General features: G+C 35.3%; 1 protein-coding gene across 2 annotated transcripts in view; it reads right to left on the bottom strand.

Moving 5' to 3' along the window:
* The window catches only part of LOC145280075 (dyslexia-associated protein KIAA0319-like protein), a 572,614-nt gene that overhangs the window by 223,886 nt on the left and 325,106 nt on the right, over window positions 1-23,622 (bottom strand). For both annotated transcript variants that reach the window (XM_080131771.1, XM_080131772.1), the window contains exon 2: window positions 17,465-17,719. In XM_080131771.1, coding sequence (XP_079987897.1) covers window positions 17,465-17,719 — 255 coding nt within the window. The remainder of the gene's footprint in view (window positions 1-17,464; window positions 17,720-23,622) is intronic.

Here is a 23,622-nt window from a genome sequence, read left to right as displayed (position 1 = left end):
AAAATGTTTCATCCCTCCAAAAGGCTCCTTATTTAGAGGAGCTAAATTTCCCCAGGTTAAACTGACGTCATATATATAACCTTGCTGCAGTGGGAACCACCACCACCATAGCCCTTGAGCCCCTGGAGGGGCATAGGCCATCTACAACTTTGTAGATGTTTTTGTAGCGAGGAGTTCTTTTTTTAGGGTGAGGGTGCTGGCCCCATGCCCAACCTTCCCAGAAGGTACATACAGTGCCTAGCCTTCCCAAATGGTCACCCATCTGGTACTGGCCAGGCTCAATGTTGTTTAACTATGGTGATCTGGTGAGAACCGGTGTGTCAACGTGATTGTGCCGTACCTCTGCAGTGGGAAGTGAATGATTAATAAAATGATTGAAAGAGTTTGTCTATACGATATCATTGTTACGACATCAGTCAATCTGAATTCCATATACAATACGTTTTTCCTTTTATTCACTTCAAACAAAGCAGATTGTACCACTGAGACCTAAGTGGCCACTGTGAATTAAGGGAAGTTGTGCAACGAGATATTTATTCAAATTACAAATAAATGTTTGTACAGTCAGAGAACCAGCGAACAGGAAAGAAATTCCAACGGCAAAGAGTTTGGGGAAAGAAGTTAATAGAGTAGAAATCTTTCTGGCAGTGAAGGGGTGAGATTTTGCTGATTGTCAGGTTGATCAGTGGGCGGAGTTATTTACATTGAGAGGGCACAAGTGCAACAAATTTTTCAGAGCATGTTCATTTAAACTAATTAAAAAAAAAAAAAAAAGGCACAGAGATGCAACATTGCAGTGATGGGACAGGTTCGAAAGCTTGGTAGACAGTGTGGGAGTTATTACATTAGACTCTGTTTTGACTGTCTAAGAAAAAGAGATTAGTGGTTGGTCCAGTAGTTAGACGTGTAACAAGACTACTTCATGCATGGGCGACTGATTACTTTGTAAATATATACTGATATGTGCAAGAAGGAGCCCACATTTCTTTGCAGCAGACATAGCAATATTTTCTCTGCATTTGTTCCAATTCATGTTACCTGTGAATTTGTTCCAATTCATGTTACCTGTGAATCTTTGTGGCCAAAGAGTTTGAATGTTGGACTATCAGGTAGGGTGTTACCAGCCATGGTAATTGGTGGTTAGAAATGTTTCTTCTTTGTTGTGTAACAAGGATAAAATGAAGGGATCAAAAAATCTAGATGTAACGGATTCTAATAACATTCATATCACAATCGATGTGATTACTCATGTTACGCATCACACGAGGTGCCGCAGGGCTTATGAAGAAGAACCTGAAGTCCTACTTAACTAATATTCCTGGTGAACCAAATGCAAAAGAGATTTAGACAACTGCACTTAAGGGAACAGTGAGGATACTAAAAAGAGCTTTCGGCTGGTTTCAATAAAAAGCAGGGCAATGTTGGCAGCTGGTTTTGCTGCCCCATACCCAACATTACAATCTTCAAAGGAAGAAAATTTAAAAAAAAAAAAAAAAAAAAAAAAAAAATTAATAAAAAAAATCAGTTTCTTGAATATTTTTTTTTTTGTACACAAGAAAAATATCTCAGTTTCTTTCCATTGTTTTTTTTTTTTTTTCATAAAGAATTTAACATTATGTTTAATACCTATGGTATTTTTATTTATAATATGAAAATCCTACATTAGTTAAAATATCATACTTATGCATATTTTACAACTGCGCAACGTCGGGGCAGCCTGCTAGTAAGCGATAAAACCAAAAAAACAGATTTAGTTTATGTATACTTGCCTTGAATTGGTGACTCTGAAGTAATTAAGACAAATGGCAACGTTATCAAAGTCAAAAATAGGGGTAACAAACTCGTACTGGTCATCATCTTACTCAAATCATTTACTGTTGTTAAATCTGGTCCTTCCATTATACCATAATAAATCCAGCAATGTTTCATTTTTTTTTCATTCTCATATCCTTACGTTATTGTATTATAAACTTCTATCCACTTAAACATGTGCAATAAAACGTTGCATGAAAAAAAAAAAAAAAAAAAGGATGAATTTCAAAATAAAAACTTGAACGAAAATTTTATCTAATTGCCATGATTTTGCATTAAATACGCTTGAAAAGATTGTGATAATAAAATGTTTTTTTTTGTGAGTGATAAGACACGAATATGAAAAATATATTGGATGAAAACGCTTCTTTATAGGTCAACAAATATAATTATCATATAATTACAATTAAGAAAAAAAAAAAGATTACTTTCTAATAACAAGATGATTAATTGTAGTCTCTGCAAAACGTCCATTAACTGTTGCTTTCCAGTGTCGGCTGGTTAAATTCAAGGGAGATAATTTTACTATCCAAAATGTACATTATCTCAAGCAAGACAACAAAGTACAAATTTCAAATACAAAACTCTTAGCCATTATTCTTGATTGGAAATTTTTCCCATACAACAGGTTGATATGCCATAAAACTTAAGCAAACCGATACAGTTTATCCATCAGTGAAATCTCTGCTCTTTCGTATTGCCTATACATGAACATTTGGCACACAAAACATTGGCAGACATTTCTCTCATTCATAAAAGTATTACCTGTAATGGCTTTCATAACATCCACCCCATGCTGTGTTGTCTGATGCTAAGTTTTTCTATTATGATCATAAAATAAAAACTTATTATGGCTTGGAAATTTTTACACTCATGATGTGTTTTGAACCAATCATAGATATTCCATTGTTTAAGCAAAGACTGGGGATCTCAGATCAATGTCAAAGCTATTTCTGTCTCTCGTGTCTGGGTCATTCACAGATCTACCACAGACATTGGTTTTCAGCTCTTGTTTGTTCTAACAATGAACAAGAGATATCACGCATTTACTTCAGACTATTTTTGTTGGTTGATTTGTTTTAGAGATTAAACAAACCTACCAAATAAATTCCCACAAAATCTGGTAAAAAAACTGGACGTTGGTTGAAAATAGACATATTTTGACGATGCAAATAAAAACGCTGATCCAGGAATTATTGTTTTAATATTTTTAAATTAAAACGTTTTAAAGAGAAGAGAAAGTGAAACTTGGGTTTATTTTCAGCAGCCTTCTCACTCTCCTTTTTTTTTTTTAGTTTCTTTTTTTTTTTTTTTTTTTTTTTTTTTTTTTTTTTTACACACCATTCATCAAGTCCCAGGGGCCACTCAAGGATAAGGATTAATGAGTGCATGGTAGTCAATGGGTCAATATCGTAGTAATTGTTAGTAGTGTAAATTTGGTAAATTGGATTACTTAAGGGGACAGCTCATCAAGAACTTGTTCACGGACTTGAAGACGATCATATTGTAATCAACTGGAAGCAAGAAAATGGAAGAGTTCCACAGGAATGCAGTTCTAAGAAAGAAGCTTTGTTCATGGAAACTACGTTTATGTTTAGGCACAGATTGAAAGAAATTATTGATAGAGGTTTCAGCTAGACGAGTGGTTTTCATGTAGTCGCACCTTCCATGAACGATGTTTCTGACAACCTGGGGGGGAGAGGAAATTGCTGTTTACCGAGTCAGAATCGATCCATTTATCATTGGCTAGCCTTAAAGTAGTAATTGTTTTTTAGCTTCTTACAATCAAATGGCTTCATGCCTTGTGTGAAGAGATTTCAAATTTAAATATATATATATATATATATATATATATTGGCTCATTTTCTTTTAAAAGATAGATGCATAAATTCTGATTCATTTGTCATGCTTCTTTGGGCATTTTTTATTTTAAATTTTCATTAAAAATTTCATTTCAACTTTTAATAAAACAAAAATTTTTTTTTAATTATTTCAAAGATTACAAACAAATGAAGGGCACACTAAAAATATCGTATATTTCAGCGTAGAAGGCGGTCCTCAGATAAGACGAGGTACAAAATTGGAGCAAACTTTCATAAATTTATCATATGACTTATATCGGTTGTATAAGACGACCCAAATGTTTAAAGAGAACTTTAAGGGTCGTCTTATACGCCGAAATATACAGTATTTGAAAAAAGAAAAATCTTTTCTGCAATCCAACCATATTTGGTACAAATAAACTTCAGTAAACTACACCCAATTTCAGTCACGAATCTTGAACAGTCTTTGTTTTAGTGTCATTCAATGATAAAAACAACCGGATACAATGTACAAAATTGTCGACACACTCCTCTATGTCAGAACTGTTTTGATTGCGAGGGTCCTATTCAGATGAGTAATAGTCTGAGAATTGTTTTGATAAACATCATCTTTGAAATAATCTTACTAATACAAATCAAGGAAGGGGCTGTAAGGATCAATGTGAAATTTTACTCAAGATTATTTATGAGACACGAAAGTGTCCTCATAAATAATCTTGAAATTTCTATGTCCTTGAGATGTACATTGTAAAGGAGAGATATCAGTTAATCTGTGCAGATTATAAAAGTGAAATTTGTGTGTGGAACAGTTTCTACCAAACTACTCTGTCGATTTTTGGCCTACAAACTTGAAACGTGATATATGGGATATTCGGACCTGTGGAGAAACGATTTTGTTTTTAAGCTGGAAAAAAAAAACAAGCTGCTAAGGGGTTAAAATTGACAAATTGGAACTATGCATGTGCAAATATACATTTATTGGTTTAAGTGCGTTAATTTGAAAATTTTGATATGCATTTGTCTAAGTGAGATGGTAGTGAACACTGCTGGAAATAAATTTTTGTTTTCGATTCTAGCTGATGGCACTCGAGTCATCTTTTATTATTATTATTATTATTATTATTATTACATTATATTGTTGTTAGTATAGTTAATATAGTAATCAATTAAGAATTGGCTATAATAAAAAATACGAAATCTACATGATTTAAAATACCATATTTAAGTGTATTTTATGACTGGGGAAACGTCGGGCAGAGTGCTAGTCGGACGATAAAGTGTATAGTTTACAATGACGATATAATAACGAAAATCGTCCCACTCCAGTCAACTCGTGAAATATAATAAGAGAGAAAAGGAGAGAAAAATAGAGAGAGAAAAGGAGAGAAAAATAGAGAGAGAAAAGGAGAGAAAAATAGAGAGAGAAAAGGAGAGAAAAATAGAGAGAGAAAAGGAGAGAAAAATAGAGAGAGAAAAGGAGAGAAAAATAGAGAGAGAAAAGGAGAGAAAAATAGAGAGAGAAAAGGAGAGAAAAATAGAGAGAGAAAAGGAGAGAAAAATAGAGAGAAAAATATAGAGAGAAAAATATAGAGAGAAAAATATAGAGAGAAAAATATAGAGAGAAAAATAGGGAGAAATAGAGAGAGAAGCAGAGAGAGAGAGAATCACAGAGAGAGAGAGAAGCACAGAGAGAGAGAGAGAAGCACAGAGAGAGAGAGACGCACAGAGAGAGAGAGAAGCAGAGAGAGAGAGAGAGAGAGAGAGAGAAGCAGAGAGAGAGAGAGAAGCAGAGAGAGAGAGAGAAAGAAGCAGAGAGAGAGAGAAAAGCAGAGAGAGAGAAAAGCAGAGAGAGAGAAAGAAGCAGAGAGAGAGAAAGAAGCAGAGAGAGAGAAAGAAGTAGAGAGAGAGAAAGAAGTAGAGAGAGAGAAAGAAGTAGAGAGAGGGAGAGAAGTAGAGAGAGGGAGAGAAGTAGAGAGCAGGGGGAGAGAGAGAGCAGGGGGAGAGAGAAAGCAGGGAGAGAGAGAGAGCAGGGAGAGAGAGAGAGCAGGGAGAGAGAGAGAGCAGGGAGAGAGAGAGCAGGGAGAGAGAGAGAGCAGGGAGAGAGAGAGCAGGGAGAGAGAGAGAGCAGGGAGAGAGAGAGAGCAGGGAGAGAGAGAGAGCAGGGAGAGAGAGAGAGAGCAGGGAGAGAGAGAGAGAGCAGGGAGAGAGAGAGAGAGCAGGGGGAGAGAGAGAGAGCAGGGGGAGAGAGAGAGAGAGAGCAGGGGGAGAGAGAGAGAGCAAGAGAGGAGCAGAGAGATAAAGAGCAAAGTCGGTCCCACACCCTTTTCTCAATAAATTCTTTTTTACGTTTCGTCAGTATATCTTTCTTTTTAGTTTAATTTAAGAAAAGTTTTAGCAATTTACTCATGATGAAATCACGTTAATATCGACAAAGTTTATTATATATATTATGATAATTCAATAATAATTTGAACAGAACATATATATATATATATATATATATATATATATATATATATATATATAAGAAAATGTTCTGTTCAAATCGTACAATAATAATGTAGTAAGGTAATGTTCACTGCAGACGTTCATAGAATGGAAATATGTTACAAATTCAGTTCTCTCGTTTTTATTTTTAAAAAAGTAGAGGAAAAGAAACCATATTATTGCTGTTACATATTGTTAAAAAAAAATTAAATTTTACTACGAGGACCCATGGAAATTCCACGGAATGAGAAGTATATTTAATCAACAAATGTTTTAATAAAGCTGATATGTTTTTTGGATAACGCAAATAGTTATTTTGTACAGAAAAAAACAATAATACAAAGCAAATATGAGTTTATTAAAATGTCAACAAAATTAGTTCTAGTTTTATAACGGTTCAATAAATAATATAATGCTCGAACGATACCGTATTAATTAAATTTAATTAATAAAATTCTATAAAAAAGTAATAATTTCGAAACAAACATGAACGGCATAGTTCAGAATAAAAAAAAAGAACAGGAAAAGAAAAACAAGGAAACAAAAATGGACAATTGTGTTTAATAGTTGATAACAAAAGAAAGGGGGGCAAAAATTATAACAAATAAATTTTACCAAATGAAAAACAATTAATATATCAATTTATATTGATTTTCAGCTTTAACATTTGAGTGTTTATTTTTTGGTTGTTTTATTGATTTATTTATTTTTTTAGATTTTGTATTATTGCTTCACAGACATATAAAAATGGCAAGTCCAGAAATTTACTTGATATGAAGGGCCACATAGTTGTGCCATTTTTAATTTGTTTTTGGTTTCTTTTACAAGCCTTCGATGATAACACCGATGATGATTAGGCTTAAGTCTGAAATGCCTAACAAGCATAATAACTAACATTGTGAAGAATTTAATATTGTTTTTCTATTCCCAGAATGTCCGGAACAATTTTTTTATTTGTTATTCTTTGTTATTCTTGTTTGTTTTGTTATTCTTTTTTGCTGAGAAATAAAACTCTTCTGACTCTGTAGACATTTTTATTACTTCAACGATTAATGCCAGTTTGATTCTTTACCTCGGAACCGTTTATCTTTTGCTTCAACTTGGTTGTATTTTGAAGAAATTAAATTTGCCTTTATCTGCAGTCGGATGATTTTTTCAAATAATTTGATTACCTGCACTAAAAGTAGATTCTTGTTATTGATTCTCCACACACACAAAAAGACAATTGTAGACATTTTGGCAGTATCAAGATACACTGCAGATAGAGTAGAAAAAATTTGTTTTGTAAACATCATGAAACTTCTCCTCCAAGCTATTTTGTGCTTTGTTATTTTTAGTCTTTTCAAGTCAGACTATAACTCACTGTGTTGATCTATATGAATAAATCGAAAAATCTGTCCATATTTCTGCATCAACGCTAACAGCAAAATAGCTTGAACCGTGTTAAATTGTTGGCATGCAAGAGTTTTTATATCATCATCAGCATAATCATCTTCGATTTAATATCTGTTTCACATTTTAGCACGCGTTAAGACAACATCTCTTCCGGATCACATGTACAAAACTCTGGACAGTGCTAAGACAAAAATGAAAAAGCAACAGACTCAGTACAGAACTCTGATGTATGTCCACTGCAACATTAAACCAGTCACTAATTATGCTGTTAATTCTAACAAAACTGAGCATTTCTGTATATTGCTTGGACAACCTTTATCATTCGCTTGTTTGTTCCTAATTTCTGCAAAGCTCGCCAGACAACATGTCTTGGCAGTGTCAAAATCTTGTTTGTTCCAAATCTACAAAAGTAATATACAATTTGAAAAACTTGTATATTACTTTTGCTTTGGTTTACTTATTTAGGCCGTTTCACTGAATAAGTAGGCTAAATCATTACGCCAACAAATAAAAAAACAAACACAAACAAGATAAAATAAAATTAAAAAAAGAATGAATAAAATAAAAAATGATGTAAAAAAACAAATTATAAAAAGAAAAAGAATTAAAAAACTAACAATAATAACAACAATAATGTGAATTACTCCAAACATGTTATACATATACACATACCCCCTCCATATATTTCCTGTGGTATCCTGCACAGCCATTTTTATTTTTTCACTCTTCCATCCAGCATGCTTTGAATTATTCTGTAACATCAAACATTTGACAAAGGGGCTCCCCCAAAATATATCATAGAACATTGTAACACACAAATCTCTTTAAATAAGACATATTGAAACGTAACACAATAGATAAATATACATACACTGCTGATCAAAAATTTAAGAACACTTAAACAACTTTTTTTTTTTAGATAGATTTTAAACTCTTACGTTTTAAGGTTACCAATACTACAATCTAAAAGGTTATGGAAACAAAAAGCTACCTTCCAAAGATTTATTTTTAAAATTTACATTTTTATTAAATTAAGCTTTTTACACATGATCAAAATTATAAGACCGGAAACAAAAATCCTATTAAATTGTACAAAAAGTGTATGAAAACATTCAACAATCAAACTTAATGAGTTCTACCTCCACTGCTTTTGAGGACTTCAAAAATTCTTTGGGGCATGCTAGAAATAAGGGTTTCCATTAAGGTGCATGGGGATCCTGCTCCAGTTTCTGAAGATGGCTTCACAAAGTTCATTTTTTGTTGAATATTGTTTGCCATTTCGATAAACCTCTCGTCATCTATCCCCAAACATCTTCAATTGGGTTCAAGTCCGGTGAGCATGGAGGATGTTGCAAGAGATTGACTCCATTTTCTTGTAGTAAGCTCAAGTTCTGTCTTGCAGTATGGATTGCAGCATTATCCTGTTGGAATAACCATCCATCCCCACACAAACGATAACTCTCCATCATCAAAGATGCTTTTTGTAGCATACAAACATAACCAGCTGCTGTCCGACGACCTTGCACCACCTGGAGCCCCATCGTCCCACTGTAAGAAAAGGAGTCTCATACCATTACAGACCTTCCACCACTATGACGTGTGGAAAAAATTTCAAGGGGCATGTTTTTGTCATGCCAATATATGGAAGCCATCAGGACCATCTAAATTGAATTTTTTTCTCATCAGAAAACAGGACTTTCTTCCACTTCTCAACGTCCCAGGTTAGGTATTCACGACCAAATCTTCAGCGGTCCACTTTGTGACGTGGAAGCAATCGAGAAATTTGTTTACACATTTTATTTACCATGCCTTTTTGTTGTGTCGTCTAATGGTTATTGAACTGCAATCTGTAACCGCCTTCTGTCATTCATAACAACCCGTCTGATTCTCATACTCAATGCAGGAGAAATTTGGGGGTGGGGGAGGCTTACCAAAGGATTTTGCTTTACCATAATTCTCAGTGTTCTTTAGAAAGTTGCAAATAACAGTTTTACTGCGATTTACCTCAGCTGCTATCGCTTGCTGTGACAAACTTTGCTTATGAAATCCTAGAATTCAAGAGCGCTCAACTTTGGTTAGTTTTCTTTCTTAAGGCATGGTAATACCTTTACACAGTGATGGCTAATCTCTAACTGAATTAAAAACATTAGAATTACCATAAATCTAACAATTTATACCCTTGGTCTTATAATTTTGATTATGTGTAAAAAGCCTAAGTTAATAAAAATGCAAATTTTTAAATAAAATTTTTGGAATGTACCTTTTTGTTTCCATAACCTTTTAGATTGTAGTATTAGTAACCTTACGTCAGAAGAGTTTGAAATCTATCCTTAAAAAAGTTTCTTTTTAAAGATTTTTAAGTGATCTTAAATTTTTGATCAGCAATATATATGTACATAATATATATATATATATATATATATATATATTTGAAAATTGTCACTTGTTTTCGTCTTTCTTCCTCAACACTGACCACATTCCATTCCTCGTATTGTGATAGCCTTCTAAATCTCATATTATATATATATATATATATATATATATCAGGTGTCTGTTAATGTGTTTGTATGTCCAGTTAAAAATCAAAAAATAGAGAACTGATCACCATGAATATGATACTGTCGAAATCGTCAATCCTTCAGACATGTAATATCCAAAATTCAGAAAAAAAATATTAATTTTTTCTACCTTAATGACTGCAAAATCTGATGGGGGAGGAGCCATGTAAAATCGTCTTCTCCTAAATGATTTTAACGCGTGTGCATACATGAACACCATTCGTCTCTCATATGCGCGAAATACAAAACTTTGCAAAGTCCTGTTCTGACGGTCGCCATAACCATTAGTTTTTAGGTTCGCACCTGCCTTACGGCAGACGTTTCTTTTCTTTTTCATCTAAACAGGGGTAAAAGATTTTTTTAAAAGATTTTTTGTTTTGTACTTTGGATTATTTATTTGGCATTTTTTTTATCAGTGGTTTAATAAATTAAAACAAAAATCATTTTATTTCGAGGGTTACATAAATCACATTTTTTTTTTTTTATATCATAACTGCTTAACACTTTTCTGAATTCGTAGCAGTGGGCCAGCACCAGTGGATGTTTTTTTTTTGTTGTTTTTTTACAAACTGATATAAATTATTGTAGAATAAAAGTGTAGTAAAAAAAAAAAAAAAAAAAAAATTATTTTGTTATTTTTAAAATTAAATTAATTTCAGTTTGCTTTATTCTTAAGTTTTTTATCTCCTATCTTTCAAGGAGACTTAAGTGTTGAGACATTATGTTGAATACTGAGTGTGAAGTAACAAAGATGTGAGCTTAAAAATCAAATGCAGTTCGTAACATAGCTAACAGCGAACTGATTGACTCCAAAATTTGACAATTTTTATAGTAACTTTGGAACATTTTCATTGGTTGGTTACCACAACCGGTGATTTTTTTTTTTTTTTTTAATTACATTTTTACCCCATACAAGGCACTTTGGAGCAGGGGGCTACTATCAGGGGTAACATATTTCTTGGCCTTTGGGACAAGATCAAAGTGTAGTTTGTTTTTATTTTTTAATTTTTTTTTTACACAGTGGTCACCACTTATCAAGGCCCGGAAGCCACTCAGGGATAAGGGTTATTGCAAGTACATTACGTTAGTGTGGAGATTTGATGAAGTGTTTACTTAAGGGGGGCGGTTCATTAGGAATTTGTTAACGTTGGACTTGAACACATCCAAGTTGTAGTCAGGTGGGAAGCAGGCAGACGGAACAGAGTTCCACAGGCGTGCAGTTCTAAGAAAGAAGCTTTGTTCATGGAATCCACGTTTTGATTTAGGCACAGATAAAGAGTGGGGGAAATTTTTCACAGTGGATTCGGCTAGACAGGTGTTTTTCGTGAAAGATTGGCGAGGGGGGACCAGAGATTGGAGTTCAGACGAGCACCTGCCATGGAAGTAACGATAAAACAAGAATAGGCTCGCAACGTCTCTTCTGTGGGAGAGAGGTTGCAGGGTAGAGAAAAGGGCATCCCCCACTAAGCCACGAAGTCTATTTTGTACTCTATCAAGGCAGGATAGGCTGTTTTTAGCAGCTCCTGCCCAGATATCGCAGCAGTATTCCATCCTTGGACGTACTTGGCTTTTATATAGATAGAGAATTGCATCAGTAGTGAGATATCTTCTGCAGCGATAGAAGGATCCCACCATCTTTCCAGCGACCTTGGCAACAGACTGTTCTTCAGATGCTGCACTTCAATTTCTTGTTCTGTCAGTGGAGGAGAAATCCTTCACGATTGAGACAATTTTTATTTTTGTTCCTTTTCTCCACATTAAAAAACGACCCTGGTGTCTAACTCTGTCTCGTGGAAAAGCATTGTAAATAGGTACTTTCAGGGGTAACATCTACTGGGGTACTATGTGGGGATTTGGGCAGCAAGATGTCTGTTCACGTTACACTTGAACTTCTGCACATCAGTACAGTTGGGGAAGCAGGGACCTGGAATGGAATTCCAAAGTCTAGCAATTCTGAGGAAGAAACTACTGGAGTAGAAAGATCTTTTACATCTAGGGATCTCTACTGTATGGGGGTGAGATTTAGCTGCTTGTCACGTTTGTCGAGGGAGTTTACGTCATGGGGGCACAAGTGCTTGCAGTTCATCAGAGCATTTTCCATTAAAATACTTGTAGAACAGGCAGAGGGATGCAACATTTCGTTGATGGGACAGAGGCTGAAGCTTAGATGCCAGTTCAAGCCTATCAGATTGGCGACTCTTTTGAACCTTGTCTAGGAGCGAGAGACTAGTAGCAGATGCACCAACCCAAATATGACAGCAATACTCCATACATGGGCGAATGGTGGCCTTACAGAGGTACAGGATACTTTTGGGTGCTAGTAATTTTCTATCACAGTAGAGAGCCTACCTTCTTTGCAGCGGCCCTGGCAATGCTTTCAATGTAATTGTTCCAACTCATGTTTCCTGTGAACCTTAGGCCAAGGAGTTTGAAAGATGTACTTTCAGATAAAGTGTCGTTGGCCATTACTATTGGTGGCAGAGAAGGTTTCTTGTAATTATTGAAGGAAACTAGTTTAGTCTTGGCGGCATTGAACGTGACCATCCATTTTTGTCCCCATTCCACTACAGATTGGAGGTCATCCTCTAGTGTTTCTGCCATTTCTTTAGATATGTGTTCATTTGTTTTCCTGTCGTGCCTGTTATAGAGTGTGGTGTCATCAGCATATATACCCATCTCAGAGGCAATTTTGTTGGGGAGGTCATTTATGAATATTAGGAACAACAGAGGTCCAAGGATAGACCCTTGGGGCACTCCCGCATTTATATCATATTGTTTAGATGTACGATCGGCGAGGACAACCAGGATTTTTCTCTTATCTAAGAAGGATTTAATTATGTTTAGTATTCTACCAGTGATACCGTATGATCTAGGTTTCCTGAGGAGACCCTCATGCCATACCCTGTCAAAAGCCTTAGATATATCTAGAGCTACCGCTCTGGCCTCCCCGGTTGTCCAGTGAGTGGTATATACGTTCAGAGATTATAGTTAGGATGTCTGCTGTTGAATGGGCTTGTCTAAATCCATACTGTTGGTCAGTCAGAAGTTTAGCATCTGTAAGGTGATGGACTAGAGCATGGTTAATTAAGGTCTCATATTTTGGAAAAAAGTGGGAGGAGGCTAATGGGGCGATAATTTAATGGGTCAGTTCTTTCGCCAGAATTCTTGAATACTGGTACCACAGAAGCAGTTTTCCAACAGCCCAGAAAGCAAGATTCATTAAGGCATTTGTTTTAGAGTTTGGAGAGAACTGGAGCTACTTCAGATGAGCACTTTTTTAATAGCACAGCTGGGATGAGATCGGGTCCACATGCTTATTAAGTGTCAAGGTTTTTTATGATAGCATGCACCTGAGCAGGGGTGATTTTCAGATCGTCTAGTGTGGCGTCTGTCCGCATAGGAAAGTCAGGTAGGGGGTGATTGGTAGGGTCCAGTGTGGAGTTTGATGCAAGCCGACTGGCAAGCATGTTAGCCTTGTCGGTTGCTAAGCAAACAACCTCATGATTGTTGGATAGTGGGGGAATTGTTGATTGCCCATTATTTACTACACTGTTGTAGATTTTCCAGAAGTCACGAGTTCCTAATTTCTGTGCTTCGATCCGTTTTTTAGTGGTTTCAGTAAATTCTCTCTTAGCTGTCACTATTTCTTTCTTAACGTTACTTCTAGCTTCTATGTACTTCTGTCTGTTTGAACTGGACATGTCAGTTAAATCTGCAGTATGCATGCTGCCTTTGAGCAATGGCAGTTGCGCAAGTCGAAGTAAACCATTGAGGAGAGTGGGGCTTGCTATAAAATTTCCGTATGAGGACATGTGCGTCAATTGCAGTTTTAAACTATTCAGTGGTCTCATTTGCGCACTGTTCAGCAAGAAGAGAAAAAATATTTTCCCATAGGGCATCTCTGATGGCTTCCCAGTCAGCCTTTTTATAATATCTTGTTGTTTTGAGTACTGGCTCCTCAGTTTTGGCTCTAGAGTTTAGAGCGATTTCAACCATTATCACTGCATGATCAGCGTTCCCGAGTGGGCTGTGGGCCTTCATTATACAATCATCGAGAACTGTGGTCAAAAACAGATTTAGAAGTGATGCGTGTTGTTCTTGCTGATCAGGGAAACGGATTGGGAATGTAACCATTTGTGATAGGGAGTGAGATATAGAGAAGCTATGTGTTGTGCTGCTCGCTGTGCCTGTAAGTAGAGAATCCCAACCAGTTTTTGTGGTGAACATTAAAGTCACCAAATACATGTACTTGTGCGCTAGTGTTGAGGGAGAGTGCTGTGTCTATACTGTCAAAGACTTTGTTTATTATGGTGCAGTCCTGGGTCGAAGGAGAGCAGTAGAGAAAATAAAGTAGCTAATGTTGTGTTGCATGTTAAGTCTAAAGCACATAAAGGCTTGATCGTCCGATTCTAGGTTTGTTTCTCTAGTCAAGAGAAGAGTATTACGAATGTAAACTCCAAGTCTGTGCATATGTCGTGTTATAAAAACGATTGGCAAAATCATTGGTGTCATACCTCCATTAAGAGTCAAAAACTCCTTACAGAGACATAAAAAAATTCCTGAAGTTTATGCATTCACAGAGTAACTTGACCGTTGCAACGAACCGTGAAGCTTTCTTACAATCTGTGTATGTGTGAATGCTGTTAATACAACATTCATTTTGACATGTCATAATATCGTTAGGATTTTGGTCTAATGGATAGCATGGTCACTTACGAGATTAGATTTTGAGATTTGCGCATAGCAAGGACCATTTTTTTTCTTTCAATAACACAATAAGTAATCATTTTTAAAACATAAAAACGTTTTGGGTTTAAAATAATTCTATTTTGTTATTTTTAAAATTGAATTATTTTCTGTTCGTTTTATTTTCAAGATTTTTATATAAAAAAAATGAAATTTACGGACTTTAAAGTAACACGGTCATTGCAACGGACCGTAAAGAGAAATCTTTCTAGAATGAGGCAGCATTTAAAGAATTTGCTTAAACTGGCATATAGTCGTCAAAAAGTGCTCAATGTCTTGAGAATAGTTTCTTATCTTTGTATCCCTTCTGCCAAAATATCTGGTGAGGAGGGGGTCAGGTACTTCTTATTTTGGGGCGATTTCATTTTCATATTTTTATCTGTTTTTTTTTTTTTTTTTTTTTTTTAAGTAAGATTATCGTATGTTTTGTTTTTGAAATTGTTACAATTAAGTACAGTTATCAAAGCCCCCCCCCCACTCCATTCGGATAGGGGTGTGATATTGACATTACCCATGATGAAGTTGACATAATAATGAAAAAGTGCTCAATATCCTTAGTATACCAGATGTGTCCAAACGGAACTTTATTACTTCTATTTATTATTTGGGGACTCGGGCAACACCAGGTATCCCTGCTAGTATATATATATATATATATATATATATATATATATATAAGAACTAAGTTTCTATTTGATTAAAACAGTCGTTTCCAATCTTTTTATATGGCATCACACTACTGAGCTCTTTAAATTTTAATGGCACACTTACCACAGAAAATCAATATTTAAATGAATTAATGCTTACAAATGTTTACTAGTATCGAAAACTCAAAATATCTATCAATCTAAAAAATTTATTATATATTTTATTTTATTTTTGATATTTAAGTATCGATATCACGCAAGTAATAACGTGAGAGTATTTATTAATACAAACAAATCCATTTATAACATTATGAAAGCTGTTTTCCACCTATGACTTGTTTGTGGCACACCAGTAATCATTCTGCAGCATGGCACAGTGGCTGTAAATCACTGATCTATATATATATATATATATATATATATATATATATATATACACTCGCAGGCCACCCGGCATTGCCCGGTCGTAAAATACACTTAAATATGATACTTTGCTTAACGCAGATTTCATATTTAATTTTATATTATATTGAGTCCAATATATAGTAATGATTTAAAAAATTAACGCCACCACCAAGAATCGAAACCAAAACATTTAGCTTACGATTTACTTTTTCCTTTGACGTTAATGCCCGAGCTATAAAAGCATGTTTGCTGGAAGACTAAAAATTAAACATAAGCCAATAGCTATTACGTTACGCATGCATATTCGTAATGCTGTCATTCGACTGTCACCTGGCAAATTCCATTTTTTTAACTTTCACTTTTGCACTGATTTTCTCCAGCTAAAACCCAAATATAAAGTTTTGCATGGGTTCGAATACCCTATGTATTAAGTTTTATCTCTGTAGACGAAAAACTGAAAGAGGAGTTTAGTAGGCAACATTTTTTAAACAAATATATGTATATATGTGCATACCTAAAGATATATACAAAGAGGTTTGTGTTTACTATAACCTTTTAACGCAAATATTACATCATGTAGAATATCTGCATGAATATAATTACACATAATAGTTAACTAAAGATGATCACCCCATGAGAAAACCGAAAAAACTAATAGGGAATTAATTAAAATGAATGTTTAAAAGGATATGCAAATTAACTAGATCTTTTGCAGATAAATGCAATCCCACGACCCATATATAACAAAGTTGTATTTTCTTCTTAAATAGAAAAAAAGGTTTTTAATATGACTATCAATACACGAATATCAAATATATATATATATTTATGTTTTATTAACTGTTTGCTCGTATATATATATATATATATATATATATATATATATATATATATATATGAGTATAGATACATATATATAGTACAATAATGTGGGATCAGTGTTTGCGTGGATGTCCATAAGATGGAAATATGTCAGAGGCATGTTTACAACACAACAGCAATGTACAAAAGATGAAGAATACAACTATGAAATTTAGGTGTATATATATATATATATATATATATATATATATATATATATATATATATATATATGTGTGTGTGTGTGTGTGTGTGTTTCAATGCTGTAGGATAAAGCACAGAGACCCTGACTAGTCATCTTCAGCTACGAAGGATTGCTTCATGTATCTATATAAAGGAAATATATTTTATGCATCAATTTTCAGTATTTACTTCAACAGTGCTCTACATGTGAGTAGAGCTTAGAGTTATGAAAACATTTATAGAAATTAATAATGATCAAGTAATAATGTGTGAGTTAGTATTTATCAATACAAACAACTCCAGTCATAACGATATGAAAGCTATTTTACATAGATAACTACGGCACACCAGTCATCATTCTGTGACACATCTATGTGACATGGTATGGTGGTTGGAAACCACTTGGTTAAAAGCATCATTGTATTGGGTTTAACGTCTGTTTTACATCTTGGCATGCATTGAACAGTGTTTAGAAATTGATTTCCAAATCCCATTTCAGAAATATTGTGAAAAAATAATTTTAAAAAAATGTGCATTTTATACATACCTGATGTAACAAGTGATGCAGTGCAGACATTGAGTGCATTTCTTTGGAAACCAGTCTTGCATTCACAAGTGCCATTTTGGGTTTTATTTATAGATTTACATTCTTCATTGGCACCACATTGATTTTTGCCACCCATTTCACACCATATGGTACCGTTCGTCCCATTGCTTGTGGCTGTTGGTGTGGTTGTTGGAGGCACTTTAGAAGTATTTGCTATCTTCTCGGAAGTTGTGGAGATTTTCAAAGAATGAACAGCTGAAGAAAAAAAAGAAACAGTATTGAGATTGATAACATGTCATGAATACACACACAGATATATATATATATATACGAGAATAATGGAAATGGTATTTTGATGAGATAGAGAGATGAAAAAGAAAAAAACCAAGTTATGTCTGCCAACATTTTGTCTTTATTGAAAGACTTCTTCTGGATAAATAAATTGAAAATAAAACGCCAGTATAATATTTGAAAATCCATTTGTTATGAATAGTACGACTTTTTTTCTTCTAAAATCGAACAAGGTTATACTTTTCACAACAAATATATTTTCAAATATTGTATTGATATTTTATTTTCAATTTATTCACCCAGAAGAAGTCTTACAATAAAGACGAAAGGTTAATGGGCATATAACTTGATTTGTTCCTTTTTCATCTCTCTCTCATTATATATGCGAGGGGCGTGCAATAAGTAATGCCCCTGACCCACTTCCCATAGCTGTAGAGCAACGAAACTTGGCACAGTTATTAGTCTTTCTCTACATAGGAAGCACCCAGAGTTATGCATTTCCCCATCGTTTGATGCAGCTCTGGAGACTGTTTTCGTAGAACACCCCAGGTTGTCCTCCAACCAGAACATGACTTCAGAAATCAAGGCTGCATCATCTGGGAAACGCTTTTCTTTCAAAAACAACTTCTTGGCTGGGAAGAGGTGAAAGTCAGAGGGTGCAAAGTCAGGAGAGTAGGGAGGATGAGGGAGGATTCCATAACCACACGCCCGTGCTTTTGATCTGGCGACATGCGAGTTGCAAACCGGAGTGTTGTCCTGCAGGTGGAGGGTACCTTTGCTGATCTTGTCCCGCCTCTTGATTTTGATAGCTTCCCTTAATTTCCTCAAAAGTGAAGCATAATAGGCTTCTGTAATTGTGGTACCCTTTGCCAGGAAATCTGTCATCACTACTCCGTCATGGTCCCAGAAGACTGTGAGCATGACCTTGCCAGTGGAGGGCTGCACCCTTGCCTTCTTTGGAGGTGGTGAGTCCAAGTATATCAAATCTGTTGCCAAGGCCGCTGGAAAAATGGTGGGATCTTTCTATCGATCCGGTAAATATCTCACTGCTGATGCTATTCTCTATCTATATAAGGGCCAGGTATGTCCAAGGATGGAATATTGTTGCCACATCTGGGCAGGAGCAGCTAGAAAGGACTTGTCCTGCCTTGATAGAGTTCAAAATAGACTTCGTAGCCTCGTAGGAGATGTCCTTTTCTCTTCCTTGCAACCTCTATCTCACAGAAGAGATGTTGCGAGTTTGTCTCTGATGTATCGTTATTTTCATGGAAGGTGTTCAACTGAGCTTCACTCTATGGTCCCCCCTCGCCAAACTTTCACAAGAAACACTCGTCTAGCTGTACACACTATCAATAATTCCCCCACTCTTTATCTGTGCCTAAACCTAAACGTAGATTCCATGAACAAAGCTTCTTTCTTAGAACTGCACGCCTGTGGAATTGTCTTCCGTTTTCCTGCTTTCCGGCTGACTACAATATGGTTGTGTTCAAGTCTAATGTAAATAAGTTCTTGATGAGCCGTTCTATATAAGTTATCAAATTTTCATTACTAATGATTACTATATTGTCCAATGTCTACTGTACACTCTTTAACCCTTATCCTTGAGTGGCCTCTTGGCCTTGATAAGTGGTGATGCCTATGTAAAAAAAAGAAAAAAAAAGAAAAAAGTGCTTCCACTGCATTGACTGGGCTTTCGTCTCTGGATCATAGTGATGGACCCAGGTTTCATCCTGTGTAATCAGTCTTTTGAAAAACTGACTCATCTTCTTGGCACATCTCCAAATTCATCCTCGAGCACTCAATGCGTTCTCGCTTCTGGAATGGTGTGAGCAACCTCAGAATCCATCTCGCAGACACCTTATGCATATGCAAATGGTCATGAATGATAGTTTCCACAGACCCTGTACTAATCTTGACATCTTGGGCTATTTGGCGAATAGTAATGCGCCGATCTTCCGAAATGGCAGCCTCAACTTGACGGACAGATGCCTCATCAATGGCAGATGGGGGGAGGGGGGGCGATCAGGTCTGGGAGCTGTTTCCACAGACTTCCGGCCATGTTTGAACAAAACTGGTGAAAAGAAAAAAAAAATTCAAAAATTGTACAAGTAGTTCAGCGGAAGTATCTCCCATGCAAAGTATTCCAACTAAATAATATATTAATCACTTCGTAAGCTTACGTAAAAGCAAAACAAAAAAAAATTAATTTATCTCATTTGAGTCATAGAACTGCTACATGTTCAACATATTTAACATCTGAGCAATACTACTAGTATTATATATTAGGAACCCTTCATCAGTAGCGATTAAGTTAGCTAGTGTAAATTTTGACAAGGGTCACATTTGGTGCATGTCACGATAATCTAAATCCGCAAACGGAATCATGGTGATGTAAAGTTGAGGCAGGAGGAGGGCAAAGGTCAAACGCCGTAAACAAAACTGTTGAATGATGATGAATGACGCCACGGTTTTGAGTGAAAGAAACAAAGATTTTATGTTAGTCTCTCTCTCCCAGGAAACCATGTGAATGAGACCCAGCTAATGTAAAATTATTTATGTCGAATGTTACTTTGATGTCTGTCCGTCTGTGCCACTCAATTCCGTAAGTTAGAAATAAGTAAACAATAAGCTAAGGGATATTAGTCTCTCTCTCTCTCTCTCTCTCCCTCTCTCTCTCTCCTAAGTCCATTATCTTTAAATAAAACCTTGAAAACTTAGCAAACATCTCATTACATCACCTTCCTGCATGAAAAGAAATGAAAAGCGAAAAAACGTCAACAAAGAGAAATTGTAACATAGTGCATATGGGAATATCAGCAGCAGCGAAGGATGGCTGGCTTGTAGAGAGAGCAGCAGCAGCTGTAGTCCCCCCCCCCAAAAAAAAGATATGCAAATTAGGAAGTGTACATGAGAAGAAGGGGAGGGGAAAGGAGAAAAAATAGATCATGTGCTCGAGGGAGAAAGAAAGGTGACTTCAAAGAAAATGGACGTGTAAAGTCAAAAGCGAGAAATGGCTGGCTACGGCTGAAGTGTACACTGGGCGAGATGGAGGACGGTGAGAGACTTAAGATGTGCAGAGACGAGAGAGAAGAACGGTAATAAAATCTTTTGTTGAGAAAAAAAAAAAAAAAAAATGCTGACCCGGATTTTTATTTATTTCCTTCCAGTTTTATTTTCATGAATTCAAACTAACGTCCACATTACAAAATGGCAAAATAATGAAGAAAAAAAAAAGAAAAAATCTATAACAGACATTTAAACTTGTCACTTACTATTAAAAAAATAATTAAGAAAAAGACTGAATTAAACGTGAAACGTAAAGACAGAAAATTAGGCGGAAGCCACTATTTATCGATTACAATATTAGACATTAAACAAGTGAAGAGTTCCTATTTACTTTGCCTCCCCACGAGGGCAGAGTTAGACACCAGTGTCATATTTTTAATGTGGAGAAAAGGAACAAAAATTTTAAATTGTCTCAATCGTGAAGGATTTCTCCACTAACTGAGAACAAAAAATTGAAATGTAGCATCAGAACAAATACTACACTTTGATCTTGGCTCGAAGGCCAAGAAGTCTTCTCTCATGGGATTAAGAGTTTGTATTTATTTGCTCCCCCACTAAGCAAACTAGGCATAAGGCCGTTTTTTAGTGTGGAAAGAGGGGGAAGGGGGGACCATCTCCCCCCGAGAGGGAACTGAATAGTGACAATTGGTATGAAACATTTCCCCTACATTGACCGAAACTGATTGCTACAAGAGCAATGGTCTGCCTCCACATATAGTCTTTGAATGCAGTATCTGCCGGAACAGATACTACACTTTGAACTTTGATCTTGGCCCAAAGACCAAGCAATCTCGCGTGGGATTAAGAGTTAAATAAGTGAAGAGTTGCTCCCAGTAAATTAGATGGGGCGGGGTTGTTCCTATTTTTATTGGAAAGAACAAAAAAATAAAAAAATTAATTATTCTTTGATGGGAGTTTGACAAACTCGAAATGAGGTGCAGCACTTTCGGCAATAAATAGTTGCTAATGAAAGCTAATAAAATTAGTTAATGTTTCTAAAGATAACTTTCAGAAATGTATTCAATCAAAATAGTCCCACATCTCAGACGCAATAAAGCTCATTCATCTTGGCAGCAAATAGTTAAATTTCCCTCCTAAAACAGTACTTCATTTCAAAACCAATAAAAGTTATTAAAACTTTAAGCAAAAGATATCTAAAAGTTTGAAAGAAATATAAAGTCAAGCCAACAGAGAGCACCAGTTTCCACCATCGTTGTCCTTTTAACAGAATGGTAAAAAATAAGCCGAGCATGCGAGGTTCTCCTCCATGAGTGAAAAATTTACTTATACCATGACTAATGCTTGCGCAAAATTAAAACAAAAAAATCCAAGGTGTTGTTATTAAGAAAAGTGCAAAGAAATGAATGGATGAACGATTTGGGGGCAATTTTACCCGTATATTGCCCCCCCCCCGAGGAAGGGGGGCAGAGCTACCCCCAAAAATCTGTTCTTGTAAAAATTTACTTTCACCATGACTAACGTTTGTGCAAACTTAAAAAAAAAAAAAAAATATATAAGGCACTATTGACAAAAGTGCGAACAAATAAACAGACGAATGGGAGTCAATTACTAGGTCCAATCCCTCCTTTGTCTGGGGACCATTAACGTAAGGGTGGACACTGATTAGGATATTTCTTTTGTGAAGCGATGGTTTCCATAATGCGTTATTTATAACCAAATGAAGAAAACATTTTAGGGTTCCATAGCCGCATTAATATCACATCTTATTTTAATTAATGGTGAATATACAAATTAAAAAGATGTGCTGTTGAATATATGTAAAAGTCGTTCCAAAAGTAAAGTACTATTTTTTAAATTCAAAAGATGAAACGAAAGTCGTACCATTAAAACGAGCGACCTTTTGTGCCTCAAAAGTTATTTTGTCCTACATAATTACCACCATTCTCAATACACTTTTACCAGCAATTCAATGAAGCATCTGCTTCTGATACACGTCTATGACAGGGGTTACTTTCTTAGTCTCACACTAATATCGGCAACAAAGGGATGAAACTTTTTGGTTATGAATGCATAAGTTCAGTCATCATAACAATGCAATTTGCAATCAACTCTGATCCCCCCGGGCAGAATAAAAATATAGGAGACATAACTTTTGGAATGTCCCTGACATAACAGTTTAAAGACCAGTCAAAATGCCAATTTTTTTTTTAATTAACGTATTTATTTAAATTTTAATTTTCAACCCAGATAATAGTCTTCAACAGGAAAATGCTTTTTCCATTTTTCTTTTCTGCAGCATGCTGTCACTTTGTTCCTATCAAGGATTGAGTTTATATGCTTGATTCCAGTGGTTTCTTGCTCTGTTATGAACATGTGAGTTATACGAAAGTATAAATTTATGCGTTAACTTGAAGTATTTACTTCAAAAGTGCTCAATACGTAGGTACAGCTAGTTAGTAAGTTATAAAATATATATGGCGATTAAACTACACTGAATATTCCGCATTTCATCCACTCTAGGACTCTTCAGGCTTATGCGTGAATTTTGTGGTTGTCTGTCGTTTTTATATATGCACCTTCTATTGAGATTTTAGTTAGCCAATCAGCTCTCTAGTATTCACCGCGCCCTTCCTATCAGCCAATGAACATGCACTTATCGGACAAAGGCATATTTGACCTCTGGTTGACCTGTTCCTTTGTGTGTGCTCTATTTAGCCTGGATATCTAGTTTCTTGACCTGTTTTAAATCTAGGTTAGGTTTGTTTTTTTTTAGTTTATATATATATATATATATATATATATATATATATATATACATACATACATACATACATACATAT

The sequence above is a fragment of the Euprymna scolopes genome, chromosome 7 (assembly GCF_053919585.1).
Source record: "Euprymna scolopes isolate OS-2025 chromosome 7, ASM5391958v1, whole genome shotgun sequence".
In the NCBI taxonomy this organism is placed as follows: Eukaryota; Metazoa; Mollusca; class Cephalopoda; order Sepiida; family Sepiolidae; genus Euprymna; species Euprymna scolopes.
The sequence above is the reverse complement of the archived record's forward strand: the minus strand, read 5'-3'. Positions and strand labels throughout refer to the sequence as shown.